Here is an 18,029-nt window from a genome sequence, read left to right as displayed (position 1 = left end):
ATAAATGTTTATATTAGTGGTAATAAGTCTTGCTTAAAAAGTGTAGTTACTGGGGCCGGGAGTTTGGCCTGGTGGTGGAGTGCTTGTCTAGTTTGCACAAAGACCCAAGTTTAATTCCTTGCTACTACTACATACATAGAAGAAGCCAGAAGTGGTGCTGTGGCTCAAGTAGTAGAGCACTTGGCCTTGAGAAAGCACCAGGACTGGCCAAAAAAAAAAAAAAAAAAAAAAAAAAGTAGCTAACTGTCAGGTGCCAGTAGCTCACACCTGTAATCCTAGTTAAGATCTAAAGATCAGGGTTTGAAGCCAGCTGAGGCAAGAAAGTCGCGGAGTCTCATCTCCAGGTAACCAGCAAAAAGCTGGAAGTGTTGTTGTGGAACTGTGGCTCAAGTAGTAGAGGGGGAAAAAAAAGCTCAGGTACAGTGCGCCAGGTTGCCCTGAGTTTAAGCACAAGACTAACAAAAGTGAAAAGGAAAGTAAAAGTTACTTATTTCTTATTTCTCCTGTTAGTGACCAAGAATTTAAGTGAGAAAAGATCAGCCAAATCATCTGAAATGTCTCCTGTGCCATTGAGGCCCCCTAGTCAAGCAGCTAAAGCCCACCTGCATCAGCCCCACAGGGGGAGCCAGATGCTCCCCGTTCCCGCCGTCAACCTGCACCCTGTCAGGAGGAAGGCGCAAGCCAGAGACGCTGCACTGAGTGAGTATCCACTGTGAGATTCACACCTTCACATTCCAGGGAATTGATAATGACATACTGGAAAGATGGAAAGGTCGGGTGTAACGTGATCATCACTTCATGAATCAACTTGTTTCATTTTGCTGGATTGGTTTATCTACAGGAAACTTGTGGCCTCACATCTTGGGTATTTACATCATTTGGCTTTCCACATGTGTATATGTGTTTAAATCTATGTTCTAGTAGTTTGTTATGAAAACGACCACCTCTGAGAACCTAATTAGAGGCTGGGCACTGGTGGCTCACGCCTGTAATCCTAGCTACTCGGGAGGCTGAGAAATGAGGACCAAATTCCAAGCCAGCCCAGGCACAACAATCTCTAGTTAACCGCCAAAATTGCCGGAAATGGCACTGTGGCTCAAAGTGGTAGAGCGTTAACCTTGAGGTAAAGAGCTCAGGGACAGTGCCCAGGCCCAGAGTTCAAACCCCACAACTGACAAAAAAAAAAAAAGAAACCTAATTAGGAGACAAGAAAATGTAAAGTATCGGGGCCGGGAGTTTGGCCTAGTGGTTAAAGTGCTTGCCTAGCATGCATGAAGACCCGAGTTCGATTCCTTGGTACCACATACATAGAAAAAAGCTGGAAGTGGTGCTGAGGCTCAAGTGGTAGAGCTCTAGCCTTGAGAAAGTCCAAGGACAGTGCTCAGGCCCTGAGCTCAAGCCCAGGACTTGCAAAAAAAAAAAAAAAAAAAAGAAAATGTAAAGTATCTCAGTATAAAAGTATACATTTTCTCCCTTATTTGTCATATTTACATTGTCCAACCTTGTGTATATGCACTGGTACTTAGGGGTGGACTCAGCCACTGTCCCTTTTGCACTCAAGACTGGCCACTCTTCCACTTGAGCCATAGCTCTACCCCAGCTTTTTGTTGGTTAACTGGGTATAAAGAGCTTCATGGGAACAGAGGAAAAACTATCCCCTTGGGTTGGAGTTGGTAATACACTAAACAGTGAGTGAAAGCAGTCACAGGTACCAAGTTCAAATCCAGATAATGAACCAAGAAAAGAGTCTTGTGGATTTCGCTGGCTTGGAATAACGGTCCTCACGTCTCAGCCTCTTGAGTAACTAGGATTAGAGCACCTGGTGCACGTTATGGAGGCTAGATCGGATTTAATTTCCAGCAATATTACATGATCCATGAATTATACCTAATACACATTTGATAGAAGTTTGTGAATATAATTTGACCTTATTTGAGATAGAAAGTTCAATTCGAAGCACCTTCTTCGCCTCATTTTGAGTCCACTGATTGAGGCCCATAAGCAGATAACTTGTTTCTCATGGGTTTGCCATCCTGGGGTATATGCTGAGTATGTAAAAGAGCAGAGCCTAAAGGCTTCTGGCAGAAACCAAGAAGAGGCTTCTGAAGGTTTTTGTTGTTGTTGTTATTTTTTTTTCCTTGTTTTAAATTTTATTTATTTTTTTTTATTGTAATTAGTAAAAGGGTTACATGATATTTGCCAGATAGAAGGTGCATTAATTCACATACATTGATACCCTTTCACATGTCTTGGTACCCATTACCCTCCTCCCCACCCCCCTTTGTTGTTGTTTTTAATCTAACAGCTATGCAGAGCCTCAAAGGAGGCAGTGTGTGGAGCACACCGAGGCAGGGAGCCTATGCATACACACCTGAGCACGCTAGCCATAGAGCACCGCACATGTGTGACCACACATGGGGATGTGCGCATGCCTGTGATTACGCTGACCACAAGCATCATACATGTAGCAGTGACACTCCTTGGTGCAAACCTTTTGACAGTTACCAAATAAGGGCCCAGAAGCAGAAGCACTTTGAGAGTGGGGTCGTAAGGAGAAGGGGTGGACTAACACGGTCGTGATACTCCATGTGCTGTGTGAAGAGGAAGGTGAGACGCTCCATGTGCCTGGGGAGGGAGTGGTAGAAAGCGCACTATATAGATTAAAATTTCAAAACACATAAAAGTAGAACCGTTCCCTCCCCCAAAATAAATGCAAAGGTTTCATAAAGTTGATATCTGGGATCTGCTGGGGGCTCTAACAAAGCCCCTCAATGTTGAAAAGCAGTCATGGTTGAGTCTGACACTGAGCGCCTTGTGACTATCACGCATGGGGCACCCGGCCTTACTACCTCTGCATCTCCACATCATGATCCCATAGGACAGCCCGCCACGGGGTGGGTGCAGAATGCTAGTAGATTACACTTGGCTAGCAAGTGGTCAAGCTGGGGGCTGAGCCCAGGCTGACTGGCTCCAACGTTCTTGCTTCTTACCAGCATGCTAGCAGCTTTCCCCGCACAGGATGAGTCATGAGTATGTGGCAATTACAATGTGCGAAGGAAAATGGTCAGTGAGAAACCATTAAGAGATTTGAAGCAAAGTAATCCCTACACTTGGGAAGAAATTTCAAAATCTTGGCTGTAGCAGAGCAATTTCGTGAAAAAAAAGGGGAGGGGGAGGAAAGTTGAGTTTAGGGCACGTTTCAGTGCAAGCTGTCTTTTGGAAAGAAAGAGGCAGTGCAGCAAGACTGGAGGTAGAAGTTTGAATAGAAAGCTGATGTACCATAGCAGTTCATTCAAAGATGCTTAGGGCCTGGACTTGATTGGTGAAAAAGTCGGGGAGAAAATGGAATGCAAAATTGGCAAACTTGATACATGAGTTTCTTGGTAGGAATGGAAGGAAGATCGAGTTTGGCTCTGGTTTCTTACCTGGGTATCATTGCCTGGGGTGACACTACCAGCTTGCTTTCCCCATGTTCTGTGGCCTTTGTTTATGGATCTAATGTGTTTACCTTAAAACTCCATCCAGGTAGTGTGAGTTACATGTCTAAATTTGGCAAGAATGTTTCCTGTGAGCTGTTGGGATTTGGGGGTTTTTTTTGTTGATTTGATTTTTTTTTTCCCCCCCATCCATCCTGGCTTGAACTCGAGGCCTGAGCACTGTCCTTGAGCTTTCTCAAGGCTAGAGTGTGCAGCTTAGCTCTGGTTATGTAGCGGTCTAGGCCGCCACACTTGCAAGGGAGTGATGTTCATTGGTTCATTGCTTCTTTGGTTGTGGTCTTAGGTACAAGTTTACCTCAGAAAGTTTTAGGACCCCCTGAAGAAGTCAGTGGAAAGAGACACGCAGAAGACACTGTCTCCATGGCGTCCTCTCTGCATTCCAGCCCCCCCGCATCTCCTCAAGGCTCCCCGCGCAAGGGTAAGTCAGTGCTCCCACCTTGCGCCTCCCAGCATGTCGCTTGCTTTTCAGTCTATACGCAAGTCATAGGGCAGAATATGCTACATTTAATACATATTCTACAAAATTAGGAACATTGCAGGGAAGGATCAGGAAGAATGGGGATGAAATCGGTCGAGATACATTATATTCATAAACTGATCTGTTGAATGGTGACTCCTTTGTACGACTGTTTTAAAATTTTTTTTAAAGCAAGTGACAAAAAGCATCCAGAAAAGCGTAATTCTGAAAGCCTACTCTGAACTTTCTTGTTTATTGAATTAGCCAAATGTTCATATAAGTAGGAATCCATTATTTAATATATAATGGGGTGAGATGCATACATAAAAATGAAGGCAAAAATCACGGTTGCTGACTCTAAATGTTACCTGTCAAATTTTTCTGTACTTGAACATTTCTATGGAGTACTACAAGAAGGTTTTTAACCAACTATAAGATGTTGAGAAATACTGTGGTTAATGCTTTACTTTTTTTTTTTTTTTTTTTTGGTGGGTCATGGGGCCTGGTCGCTGTCCCTGAGCTCTTCAGCTCAAGGCTACCACCTTACTGTTGAGCCAAACCCCACTTCCGTTTTTCTAGAGGTTAATTGGAGATAAGTCTTAGGTCTTGAACCTTGATCCTCAGATCTCAGCCTCCTGAGTAGCTAGGATTACAGGCATGAGCCACTGTGCCTGGCTCCCTTTTTCTTTATCAAAATTTTGGAGTGTAAAATAGGAAATCTTGCATGTGCATTTTCCTAATTAAAACAGCCCAAGCAGAGCAAGGAGCTGCTATTTCCTTTGACTGACCAAGACCCAGCATGGCTGTGGCTCAAAGCCAGCCCAGGCAAGAAGTTAGCAAGACCCCCATCCCAACCAGTATCTGGATGTGGTGCTCATTTGTCACCCCAGCTATCTGGAAAGTGTCATCAGGAGGTCACAGCCAGGATGGCTTGAGCAAAAGCACAAAACCCATCCCCAAAGCGGAAGTGGGAGATGTGGCTCCAGTGGTAGAGTCCTTGCCTAGAACTACAAGTTCTACCCCCAGAACCTCCAGATACAAAACAGTGGCATTCCCGCAGGAAGGGGTGACTCCTACTCTGGGTCCCATGTCCTCAGGGTGTGTTTTTGCCATCAGCCCCTGCGTTAGTGATGTGTAGTAACCTCAGATCTAACTGTGAGCCCTGGCTCTGCCCTATTCTATAAGTTGGGGGAGATAGACCATGTCAGGGCTCTCCTCTGCGGGTTCCTTTGCATACGGGCCTCTAAAAACCCAGTGCATGGTAAGTGGGTAGTGTCTTGTCTCCTCTTTTTTGCCACCCTAGAGCAAGCTGCCCTTCCAAGAGTGAGTGTCTCACGGAAATAAACAGGACATAACGTGTATGCAATGGGTGTATTTATAGCACACACTTCTGCCCCTGAGGTGGACCACCCTGGCTTTGAGGCACAGGGACGTGTCTTGTGTTGTTCAATGCCTATGAGTGGAACTCGAAGCAGAGCCTCCAGTTAGGCAAGTGAGCCAAGGGGCAGTCAGTGCCTGTAGGTCCACAGCCTCCTCCCCCTGGAGAAGATGGACAGCTCTGTAAGGACAGGGCAGGGCAGGGTGGGGTGTGGAGGACAGGAAGGCGCCCCCATTGCTCACTCTGGTGAGAAGTCCACTCAATACGGACCAGAGCACTTCTCTCCACCGTCTCCCTGTTGATCACGGTGTCGACAGAGCTGTGAGCTTACTACAGTCATTCTTACGTTGAAGGCTGTGGACACAATTCTCTTTAAAACTGTTGCATATGGCCTAGAGTGTGGCCTGGTGGTCCAGTGCTTGCCTGGCATGCACGAAACCCTTGGTGCCATTCCTTGGTACCACATACACAAAAAAAGCCAGAAGTGGTGCTGTGGCTCAAGTGGCAGAGTGGTAGCCTTGAGCAAAAGTGCTCAAGGACAGTGCCCAGGCCCTAAGTTCAAGCCCCAGGACTGGCCAAAAAAAAAAAAAAAAACTGAACGAAAGTCTGCATAGAAATGTTTTTGTCAAAATCTGGTTGAACAAAAACACGTCTATACACCAAGAGGACATACTAGATTCTATTCTTAGTTCTTAACTAAGCTTTGAAAATACTTGCTGTATGACAATTAATATAACCTATTTCATGTTTTTCATGAAGTGAATTTTAAAGAAGTATGTAGTTTTTATTTTAAAAAAAATCACGAGCTGGGCACAGTGGCTCACACCTGTGATCCTGGCTACTCAGGAGGCTGAGATCTGAGGATCAAGGTTCAAACCCAGCCCGGGCACAGAAAGACCTGAGACTCTTATCTCCAATTAACCTCTAGAAAAGGGGAAGTGGGGCTGGGCTCAAGGGTAGGATGATAGCCTAGAGCTGAAGAGCTCAGGGACAGCGCCCTAGCCAGGTTCAAGCCCCATGACCACCACCACCACCCCCAAAAAATCATAAGACCTTGAACCTAAATTCATAATCTTCCATCTTAGAGCACCCAGTAGTACTGAAAATGATGCTTCCATTTATTTTATATTTTTGTTAGCTGTATATTTACAGAAAGATAGCCTCATGTCTTTAAATAGGTACGTTTATGTAAATACACACTTTATAAAACAAAACTTTCTTCCCTCCGTTACCCATAGTATCAGTTTGCTGTTCAAATTTTCCTAATGTCAGCCCTTTTCACAGTAACAAACCTGAAATTAGCTGATTTTTCTTGGCCACACGGCCAGGAGAAAAATTTCTACTCTTTGTATCTCTATAGTCTGGATCTACATGCTTTCTCTTTCTGTCTTAAAGCATATGAGGGTAAAAGCGGGCTTCCTCCAGTTGAAAAGAGGAGGTGTCATCTGCTCTGAAATTGAGGGACACAACTTCTGGGATATTGTCTAGTTCTGCTCTATTTCTGTGGTACTGTCTGAGAACACAGTCAGTTCCTAGGAGGAAAGGGGACAAGAGAGGAGGGGGAGTAATGGCTCAGGTGCTTACAAGAACTGAGTGAATAACTAAACTGAAAATTTCCTGTTTAAAATAGGCAAAATGGGGGCCAGGAATTTGACCTAGTGGTAGAGTGCCTGCCTAGTATGCACTTAAGACCCGGGTTCGATTCCTCAGTACCACATACATAGAAAAAAGCCAGAAGTGGTGCTGAGGCTCAAGTGGTAGAGCTTGAGAAAGTCCAAGGACAGTGCTCAGGCCCTGAGCTCAAGCCCAGGACTGGCCAAAAAAAAAAAAAAAAAAATAGACAAAATGGGCTGGGAATGTGGCTTAGTGGTAGAGTGCTTGCCTGGCATGCGTGAAGCCATGGGTTCCATTTCTTATTACCATATAAGCAGAAAGTAATGACACAGTGGCTCAAGTGGTAGAGTGCTAGCCTTGAGCACAGAGAGGCTCAGGAACAGTACCTGGGCTCTGAGTTCTGAGTTCAAGCCCCAGGACTGGCTAATAATAACGATAAGCAAATCAAGCTCTGCCCTGCAGAAAAGCAATGCTTTGTATATGCACCTGTTGAATATGCTGTGTGTATGTCCTGTTCAGTTTTTATTCAAATTTACCAGAAAAAGCCAGAAGTGGTGCTGAGACTCAAGTAGTAGGATTCTAACCTTGAGAAAGTCCAAGGACAGTGTTCAGGCCCTGAGCTCAAGCTCAGGACTGTCAATAAATAAATAAATAAATAAAATCTACCAGAAAATTCTAAATATACATCATTTCTTTTGAGAAGTGTTTACCTGACATTCTTGTCCTATTTGTGCTTAGGATTTTACCAACTGGGCTTGCTTTTATAATGTGTTTTTATAAACAGCCTTTTCTGATCAAGGTAATCTCTCCTGCATTCTTTCTTGGGATAAGTAATGTATTAATGCTATGCAATTCATTTTCCATGAATTAAAAGTGTGTTACTAGATTGTGACGTAACAGTATGATGTTATATAAACCAGGTTGATTGTGATGACTTGGAAAGAACTGATTGACCATGTCAGGGTTTTTGCATCTCTCCCTCCAGTTGGCAGTGTCCTATCTGATCCCAGCATCCTGCTACGCCTCTCAGGGCCTTCCTCATCCCCTCCCTGTGAGTCCAGCACCGAGATCAGTGGCCAGAGCTGCCCCGGAATAGGTGGGGTTTACTTGCAAAAGAAAATCCTTCAGATTACCGGGAGCACAGCCAAAAGGACAGACAGGACCAAGAAGGCCACTGAGGAGGATAGAGACAGGACATGTTGTAAGAACACAACCAGACAAAGAATGACATCCCCGTTTAGAAGATTTAGGGAAAGAACTCTTTCAAGGGAGAGGCTAGTCAACAGCCAAAAAGAGGACGCAGAGCACCACCGGGCTACACACAGCTGTGAGAAAGAGAAGGAGGTTGGGAGTGCCATCTTCAATTCAAATAGCAGAGGCGACAGTAATGCTTTGCGCTGCTTCTATACGCGATTCAAGTCTAAAAGGAGAAAGACGCTCTGAGGACAGTGCCTTATCTCACTTAGTGACAAGTTTGTTTCCAGTTATTCATGTCAATGTAGCTTGAATTAAGCGATGTCAAAAGTCGGACAGACAACTCAGTTCATTTCTACTGCCAAGCATTTTATGATCAGTATTACAGATCCTTCAACAACAAAGTAATATTGAAGTGCCTTATTTGTATATATGTTATATATGACTGATGTATTCAGTTAGTAAAGATGATGCTTTTGTTTTCTGTAGTTTGCTTTATTTCCTAATGGTAGCAGCTGAGTCTGAGTGAAATCAGAGGGAGCCTTTTAAACCCCAGTTAATTTAAATCCCATTCCAACCCTCACCTTGGAATTTATTTGCCAAGTTGGTTCTTCAGGTACTTTATAAGCTAATGGACAGCGAAGTGACTGAGTACACTTCTTGTCTTCTTTCCTGGTTTTGGGGATCAAACCCAGGGCATTGCACGTGCGAGGCGAGTGCTTTGCCACTGAGCTGCGTCCCAGCCCCTCCCTCATGCTCTCTTAACATCACCCACTTTTCACAGATCTCAATCTCTGGGAAATTTACTTTAGATGTTATTAGTGCCCCACCTCTGAGTTCATAGATGTGGGTTGCCAGAAATTAGCTAAGTATGTGTGTATATTTTAATAAGCTTTTCAGGTGCTTATTTCTCAGAATAGTGTTGGAGAAACATTCATTTAACAAACAATTTTTTAAATAGTGAAGCAAGAATATTTCTTAAAAGCAACTCCTTCTAAGAAAGAATTTAATTTTTTTCATAGTCCTCTTTAGAAGCCGGGCATCGCCCTTATAATTTGTTAATTGACAGATCAAGCTGGGCTTGATGACTAATGCCTGTTATCCTAGCTGCTCAGGAAACCATGGTCAGGGAGATCCAAGTTTCAGGCCAAGAAATTCAAGAGACTGCTGCCATTGGAACCAACAAAAAACACTGGGTGTAGTAGTATGCCTAGCATCCCAGCACTATGAGAACAAATAGAAGGACCACAGGACTGTGGGCATGGCTAAGTGGCAGAGTATCCACACAGCGCAAAGCCCTGAGTTCAAATCCGAGTACCACCAAAAAATACTAACTAAATCAGTTCATGAGCACAGTTCAGAGTTGTGATAAAACTCAGGAAGGCTACCTGGTCGTGGCTGATCAAGTCTTAACCCCTTTTATAAGCCACTTGGCTTATTTCTCTTTGAAATAATTATACCACGTAAAGTATAAATATTTAAAAAAAAAAAAATTTTCTTGATTTGAATCATTTGTGAACAAACTGTAAGCTCCTTAAAATCAGGAAAGAGCCGTGGTGTTTAAGGTTGCTGCTTTGTTCTTCATCCATGAAGGACCTGAAGTCCTTCAAATTCTAGCAGCGTGCCAGACCCTCCTGCTCTTAAGAACCAGGAGTTCTAGCGTTGATCAAAGGCCCTGGCCAGCCAACCTCACTGTTCTGTGAACAAGAGGCTACCGTTCCCTTCCTAGAGACCAAAGACTGACCTTGTGTGGATTACTAGAGTATTTTACTTCTAAACAAAAGCATATCTTCTTCCAGTGATCAAAACAGACTGTACCATACATTTACCATCATGCCTCAACTCCCTCACAACCCCTGGCTCCCAGAAAATAAGGTTTTGTAGATTCCTGCTGGGCAGTAAGTCATGGAAGAGTTTCCTCCATGTAGATGCTGGTTTTTTCATTATATATTTTATACATTTGTTTGGGTGTTTAATGTAATATTCTGTAAAAACTGGTGAAGAAAAGAGAATTTAATATAAAATTGTATCAAACTCTATTGAAAAATACTGGAGCCAGAGAGAGAGGTACGGCTCAGGTCACAGAGCATTTGCAGGGTCCTAGGTTCTATCCTCAGCATTGCAAATAAAGTACTAAAACAGTAACTCTCAACTTGTCGCAAGACTTCTTAGGTTGGCATGCGCAGAACCTCCAGGTAAGTACATGTAATTTGAAAGAGTCAAAATACAGTTCTAACCCATGAGCCCCGAGTCCCATTGCTAGCTCTAGGTCAGGTAGCATTTTGAATTCAGGCTAGACTGTGAAATGTTTATTTTCAGTTAGGGCACAGGATTAAAAAGCTGAGGAACTGTACCTTGTGTACTTACTTGTGATGTGTTTAATTCCTTATCTTATTAAATAGATGAAGCTGTGTGAGAGCCGGCAGATATCCCTTTAACACAGATTTTGTCAGTAGTACTGAGTTTTGCCTTTCTCTGTCTTGAATCTGACGTTCCGTGGGTTGGTGTGGATAGGTAGGTGGAGGATCTGTCTGGAGGGGAGCGTGGGGGCGTGGGCACCTGTATTACCCACCCAAGTGGAACAGATTTGCCACTGCTTTCTTTTGTTCCTTTTATTTTTTTTCTTTATCCATCCCTGACTGTTCGAACCCCACCACTGTCTCATGTTCTGTAGCTTGATCTGTGTTTTCTTTCCTGTTCAGGTTACACACTTTTACCATCAGCTAAGTCTGACAACTTGTCTGACTCCAGCCACAGCGAGATTTCCTCTCGGTCCAGCATCGTCAGCAACTGCTCCGTGGATTCCATGTCTGCTGCGCTTCCAGACGAGCGGGGTTCATCCCAGCCCCTGACAGGCCCCGAGTTCACTGCTGCCTTGGAAAAGTCGGATCACCCTTTGGGACTAGGAGAGCACGGTCAGCTAGGTCCCGGGTAAACACTCTTTTCTGTGCCTTTCTAAAGCACAAGCCAAGAGGCCATCCTGTGCAGTGCTCCCAAGCTCTGCTCTTTCCTCCTCCACTGTGGTAGAGGTTGGGTGGCAGGCATTCCTTGAAGGAGTGTAAGGGACAAGCCATACATTCACTGAGGTGAATTTGAAAATGGGGCCAGTTGAAAGGCATGGATGTGAGCTCAAGGATTGCCAAATTCAAGTACCTTTCTATCATTCCGGATCTTCTCCATCAGTTAGCATTTAGCTGAGTGTGGTGGCGCATATTTGTAAAACCAGCTACTTGGGAGATGGCAGGCAAAAGGATCACAGTTCAAGGCCAGCCTGGGTAAAAAGTTAGTGGGCCCTCACCCAAAAAAGCCAGGAGTGTGGTATATGCGTGTGACCTCAGCTCCTTGGCCTAAAGCAGACCCTGGGCAAAAACATGACAAAAATCCCTAAACTGAGAAAGGGCTGGGACCATGGCTCAGGGGTTGAGTGTCTGCCTAGCATGTGCCAGGCCCTGTCCCACTAAGAGCCTCAAAGCGTGACTCCTGATATGAGGAAGATGGTTCTTCAAATGCGGTAAGACTCGAGGTTGCTCAAAAGGGTTGTGTAATAGAAGGCCAGGTGCTATGTACCGCGATAGACAAGCTGGGAAAGGAGACTTCATACCCCAGGCCCAAAGTCCAGCCACGTGTCAAGAAACACAGTAGAGGGCAGAGAAAGATTTATTTCACAGCAGCTGTGGGAAAGCAGCGCCGCGGCCCATCTTCAGCTGTCTTCTGAGGCACAGGCTGGCCTTGGGTTACAAAGGTAGATGCAGTGTTTACACAGCCCTGGTCAACTCTTGCACGGCAGGATTTCAGGATTGGGTGTCGGGACTGGTGGTGGCACACACATCCTTTAAAGATAACAAGCACTTGATCCCTGTGTCTGGGAAGCCTCGCCCACCTGCACATACACCACACGATTCCCTGCTGGGCCTTCCTCACACTTGTGCACCTCTTGAAGTAGGTTGGTGTGTGGAAATGGGCTTTTTGCTGTCTTCCCCCTCCTTTTTTTCTCCTGAGGCTTCCCTTGATCTATGCTTTCTGGCATGTACAGTTTCTGCCTACTTTCTCATCTTATTGTGGTCCCTTGTTCCCCTTGCTAATAAGCAGTCCCCTTCTCATCAGTTCTGTTCATCTGTGTGAACTTGGTGGTGTCCACAAGACTGGTAATTTTCCACTCAGCCAAATGCCTTGTCTTGAACGTGGCACAGCCTTGATTTGTAACAGGGCTGTGCAGCAGGCTCCCTGAGGTGGTTGGGGAAGCCACTGTTTCTTGGCACTCCTGGACTAATGTCAGATGTACAAGGAACAACAAAAACATGGGGTCTAGAGGCCTGCTCAACTGGTACTAGAGTGCCTGTCCAGCAAATGCAAGGTCCTGATTTGACCCCCCCCTCCAGCATTGCAGAAAGAAAGGGGGGTTCTCAGGTTGGGAATAATTCATTCTGTGGGCAATGAGTTGGGGCCAGGAATTGGGGCTCATCCCTGTAAAATGCCAGCCCTGGGGAGACTGTCCTAGACAGCAAGACCATATTTCCCCCCAAAAAAATTGTATAACCTCATTTTGTATTTCTATTTAAAAATTAAATTTTTGGAGGAAATCTTGCTTTTGAGGCCTTGCACGTTTGTTGCTGTGTGTTTTGTAGTGTATCTCGGGTAAGCTGATTCTGTGCATTGTCTCCCAATTAGGTGGACACTTTCGAAGGCGTCTTTAGTGAAGGGCCTCCCTGTCCCACCTTCCATGAGCAACGAGGAGATTTCTCATGAGCACGTCGTCACAGAAGCGGCCGACAGCGGCCGAGGAAGTTGGACTTCCTGTTCCAGTAGCTCCCATGACAACTTCCAAAACCTTCCAAACCCCAAAAGCTGGGACTTTCTGAATTCCTACCGGCACACACACGTGGACAATCCCATTGCCGAAGTTGAACCCACAGACCCTGAGCCCCACTCCTGTCCTCAAGGCTGCCCGAGAGCTTGCGGCCAGCGGAAAGGAAGCCTGGAGACCAGTGAGCTACGACAGAGTTGGGCCTCCTCCAGCTCCCTGTCCGACACCTGCGAACCCAACTACGGGACTGTCAAGCGGAGAGCGGTGGATAGCACCCCTGCCCAGCCGTCGGACAGCTCAGGCCCCAAGGACACCACTGACCCACTTTACAAAACCGTCACCTCAAGTACGGAGAAGGGCTTGATTGGTAAGTGGGTGGCTTGGCATTCAGAAATGGTGATGCTGAGCCTGAGACATCTTGAGCTAGGATTTTATTCTTGGAAACGTTTTCTCTCATCTTCCTCCACAAATTATTTTCAGGATTTGACTTAGGGCCAACAGTTGGGTCATTACAGTGGAAAGTCTGGTGCAAAGGTGAATAATTAGCAACACCAAAGACACAGTTGGTCACATTTTATTTATCTTTTTTTACTGGCAGAATCTTACCACATTACTAGGAAAAGGTCATTAAAGGGTATTCTCTTTAGGAAGTGTTTGGACCACAGTTCAGTGTTCTCACTTCAAACAGTAAAAATGACGAAATCAGAGCAGACTTCATGTTGACAGCATGAGCACACACAAAAAACCCAAAAATCCAGAACATTTTTCAGTGTACCTCCCTCACGTCACGTCATGGTCACTCGTCCATTCCATTCTGTGCTTTTTTTTTTTTTTAACGGAGTTTTAACAGAGCCTCAAATGATACTTTACCTTTTGAGCCGTACCTCCAGCCCAGCTTTTGCTAGTTACTTGGAAATGGTCTCATGGAGTTTTCTGCCTTGGCTAGTACGATCTTTAGATCTCTAGATCTCAGCCTTCTGAGTAACTAGGACTACGGATGTGAGCAGCCATCACCCAGCCCCTTGTATGTTTTTGTTTTTAAGTTTATTTAGCTGATACTTCAGCTTTTTTACTTACGTGACTATATAGAGTCTATATTTTCATGATCAACTTGCAATAACTAAAATATGAAAGGGAAATGTAATTTTTAGTTTCTTTTCCAATTGCATTAATTGGGAATTTTTTTATAAGGATTGGTTTAGTAAGTCTTTATAAATTACCACTCAGGATATGTAAATGTGTGTGCTTGGTTATAAAACCAAGCCGGCACCAGTGGTTGTAATCCTAGATACTCAGGAAGCTGAGCTCTGAAGATCACAGTTCAAAGCCAGCAATGTTATAGCTCAAGTTGGTAGAGTGCTAGCCTTGACCACAAAGAGGGGATGGGCCCCAGGACCAGGAAGCAGGGGTGGGGAAACACCACCCACAAAAAAATCCTTTCTCAGCAGTCATGATTGTTCATGCCTGTGGTCCTGGTTACTGTGAGAGAGCTCAGAGTGAAACTGACGACCAATAAGACCTACATGGTGACTAGAGCCTTCAGTCCCGGTTGGGGAGGTAGAGGAAGGAGGAGGATTACAATCCAAGGCCAGAGGACCCTGTCTGAAAACACAGCAGTAAAAGGCATGGCTGAATGTATCAAGGTTAAGCCTCTAGCTGAAACTCCAGTACCACTTTGTGTACTTGAGAATGCAGATGGGTCTTCATTCTTGTCTTCTCGTGACAACCTTACATCACCAGCCTGCCCATCTGTTCCCAAATGGAAACAAATCCCTTCTGACCTTGATGTGACATACCAGAGTTAAGGATGGAATATGACTAAGCAACCCTAATCCTCTGGAGAGGAAGTTCATGTTGGCATTGTCCGATGGCCCCTCAGACCTGTTCTGGCCATCCAGAGGCAATGTGTAGTCAAGGTGTTCAGAGCCCCTTGTCCCCGACACTGGAATTTGTTGCTTTTTTGCGGGGGGTGGGGGGAGTAACTTAAGGAAAGCATTTAAATCACCATGATTTTTAATGTCTACTGAAAAGCACAAAAGTTATCACTAGGATTAGTTGATGTAGATCAGGAAAGTTCCCTGGCCTGGATAGGAGTGCCAAGCACACAACAGTGCAGGGAGCACAGATGCAAACAGCCTGACGGTGCAGTGTGTGTAGCTGTTTGTTTCCTGTGAACTTGGCCACGTTAAGTTTCTTTGAAGTGTTTTAACCTGCTGTCATTGTATTTTAAATTTCATTTGTCTGTTTTTAAGTTTTTAAGTATGTCTTTGTTTTTCCATTTGGTTTGTGTCTTTAATCAACATTTCCATTACTTATTTTTCACATCAGTGTACTGTGTCACGTCGCCCAGGAAGAACGGTAGGTTTAGGGAGCCGCCTCCCCCTCCTGCAGGACACCCGGGAATCTCCCTAGCTGACCTCCAGGAAGGACCCCACCCGCACCTAAAACCTCCCGAGTATAGTGTGGCAGTGCAGAGGTCCAGGATGATGCACAGCAGCCTCTGTAGGCCGCCGCCAGCCCCTCTGAGTAGCAGCCCCGGGGCCTGTGTCCCCTCGAAGACTGTAACACAGGCTCCCAGGCAGAACTTGCAGCCATCTCGTCCTAGACTAACAGACGTGACCGATGCAGATAGCGAAGCAGATGGTACGTGCCAATTACCTTCGTGGCTCTTATATGAATTGCTTTATGGATTGAATGGGCTTTCTTGTAGTCCGTTGTCTACCAGGGTTGGGTTTTTTTTTTTTTTTTGGCCAGTCCGGGGCTTGAGCTCAGGGCCTGAGCACTGTCCTTGGACTTTCTCAAGGCTAGAGCTCTACCACTTGAGCCTCAGCACAACTTCCGGCTTTTTTCTATGTATGTGGTACCGAGGAATCGAACCCGGGTCTTCATGCATACTAGGCAAGCACTTTAACCACTAGGCCAAACTCTCGGCCCCAGGGTTGTTTTTTAAGGGCCTTAAAATTTTATTTTGAAAAAGAATCATGTGACCTTTTTCTGCCATGCAAACCTTATTTTATCTTAACAAGCAGTGCTGAGCTGCAGGTCAGCACTGCTTGTTATCATACCAAGCTGTGTGGGAGGCAAGGAACAGGAAAACAACAGGCCCTAAAGACATGTCAGGTGGAAGAAGTTGGGTACAGTGGCTCTTGGCTGTCATTCCAGCCCTGAGGCAGTCCAGGTATACACCTGGGCGGGAAGTAAGACCCTGTCCTAAAATAGCCAGGAAAAGAACGAGCGAGCCTGGCTCAGCTTGCCTAGCAAGCTTCAGCTCAAGGCTACTGCCTACCCCTTCTGCCACTTCCGGTTTTATACGGTTTTCTGGTGGTTGATTGGAGATGAGTCTCACAGACTTTAGTGCCTGGGCTGGCTTTGAACCACCATTCCCAGACATTGGCCTCTTGAATAGCTAGGATTACAGGCGTGAGCCACAGTACCATTTCTGTTTTGATGAATGTGGTACCAAGGAATCGAACCCAGGTCTTCCCATATACTAGGCAAGCACTGTAGCCTAGTGGTAAACTCCCAGCCCTAAGTATATTCTTTAAATCAATGAAGACAGGCTGCTTTAGGGTACATACCAAGCACCCCTTCTCTGCCTTTAGTGAAATTGACAGCAGTCACGGTGCTCGACAAATGCTGAACTAAAGTGTTATTTATTGTACAATTTGACTAGCTCTGTAATGGTGCCAGTGCCTTGAAAAGGATGTCTTGAGGATTTCTTTGAATTTGATCATTTTCTGGCCTATCAGTTGATTTGTTTTTATTACCTGGTAGAAAATGAACAAGTGTCAGCAGTGTAGCCTTTGAGTGGCCCACGTGAAGATGCTCCCCAGAAGCGGTGGAGGAGTGAGCGGAGTCGGCTGCTACCTACTCGGCGTCTTCGTTCCCTGTGCTCCTCGGATGAGACTTCGGCCATTTAATCCCTGCAGGCAGGTGGCTTCCGGCTGTGGATGCTGGCCAGGGCTGCTCCACACCACGCCTGCCTTAGGACATTTCACAATGTCATCCTGTGTATCACACATCTTTTTAAACAGAGTGGTATTATTATTATTTCCAAGCCATAGCTTGGGCTACTGAACAAATTCAAAATGTTAGCCAATACCAAGGAGATGCTTGTGTATTTGAAAAGTAACTTATTATTTGAAGTACTGTGGTGGTGTGTGTGTGAGGCCATAAGCGTGTCTCTGGTGTGTAGAGATGTATTTGAGGAGCGCATACTCAAGCCTGCGCAGTGGAACCAGTACCAGGCAGGATGCAGCCAGAGGAAAAAGCTGGAGGTCAGTAACCTTAATTGTGAAAGAATAACATTCTGAAGTGAAAAATCTCTAACAAGTAGAAATCCTACAACACAAGAAATAAAACATTGGAATCCTAGAGATGAATTTGCCATTTTACAGTGTTTTGTCTGCATACCAACCCTGCAGCTGTGAGGCCCTTAGTAGCTAAGTGGCCTACCAAGGGCTAGAGTGGGTTGAAAATTCTGTGGGAGAGAGAACTACTAAGATTGTCTAGCCAGGTGCTAGTGGCTCACACCTGTAATCCTAGCTACTCAGGAGGCTGAGATCTGAAGGTCATGGTTCAAAGTCATCCCAGAAAGTCTATGAGACTTATCTCCAGTAAAGTACTCAAAAAAGGCCAGGAAGGGTGGCACAAGGACATCACCCAGGCTCTGAGTTCAAGCCCCATAACCAACCAGAGGGAAAAAAAAAGATTGTCTCGGTTTAAATTTTTTTTAGCTAGAAAGGATACTTCAAGTATTCAATAACTGTTCACTTGATCAAATGGTTTTTAGAAAATGTCCGAAGAAGCCATTAAGGTGTACTCCACCAAGATCAGCTTGAAGCCCGTGGGTTCACTTCAGAATGTTGTTGGCGTGGGGCCATACAGGGCTTAACCTAAGCTAAAGCCACCCTTGGACTTGTGCATTTTACTGTTTTATCACCTTCAAAATCATTTAGCATGTCTTGTCTTTGTTTTTTCGGGGGGGGGGGGGAATCCCCTGGCGGGAAGGAAAACATTCTGAATTGAAGCCTTAGACATTAGTCCCAGGTACGTTTACAAGCTCAAATGCAAGCTACGTATGGC

At 45.2% G+C, this 18,029-nt stretch overlaps 1 protein-coding gene across 7 annotated transcripts in view; it reads left to right on the top strand.

Moving 5' to 3' along the window:
• Nucleotides 1-17,105, top strand: part of Rapgef6 (Rap guanine nucleotide exchange factor 6) — a 145,310-nt gene extending 128,205 nt beyond the window's left edge. For 4 of the 7 annotated variants that reach the window (XM_090320826.1, XM_090320823.1, XM_090320825.1 and 1 more), the window contains 6 exons: nt 511-699; nt 3,781-3,915; nt 10,843-11,071; nt 12,809-13,311; nt 15,273-15,587; nt 16,719-17,105. In XM_090320826.1, the coding sequence (XP_090176952.1) occupies nt 511-699; nt 3,781-3,915; nt 10,843-11,071; nt 12,809-13,311; nt 15,273-15,587; nt 16,719-16,744 (1,397 nt within the window). In that variant the 3' untranslated portion in view covers nt 16,745-17,105. Of the gene's footprint in view, nt 1-510; nt 700-3,780; nt 3,916-7,931; nt 8,625-10,842; nt 11,072-12,808; nt 13,312-15,272; nt 15,588-16,718 lie in introns of those variants that run through there. The other 3 variants (XM_090320828.1, XM_090320827.1, XM_090320829.1) reach the window with 2 other exon arrangements.
• Nucleotides 17,106-18,029: the final 924 nt, after the last annotated feature.

The sequence above is a fragment of the Megascapheus bottae genome, chromosome 29 (genome assembly GCF_031878675.1).
Source record: "Megascapheus bottae isolate mThoBot1 chromosome 29, mThoBot2.hap1, whole genome shotgun sequence".
NCBI lineage: Eukaryota > Metazoa > Chordata > Mammalia > Rodentia > Geomyidae > Megascapheus > Megascapheus bottae.
The sequence above is the reverse complement of the archived record's forward strand: the minus strand, read 5'-3'. Positions and strand labels throughout refer to the sequence as shown.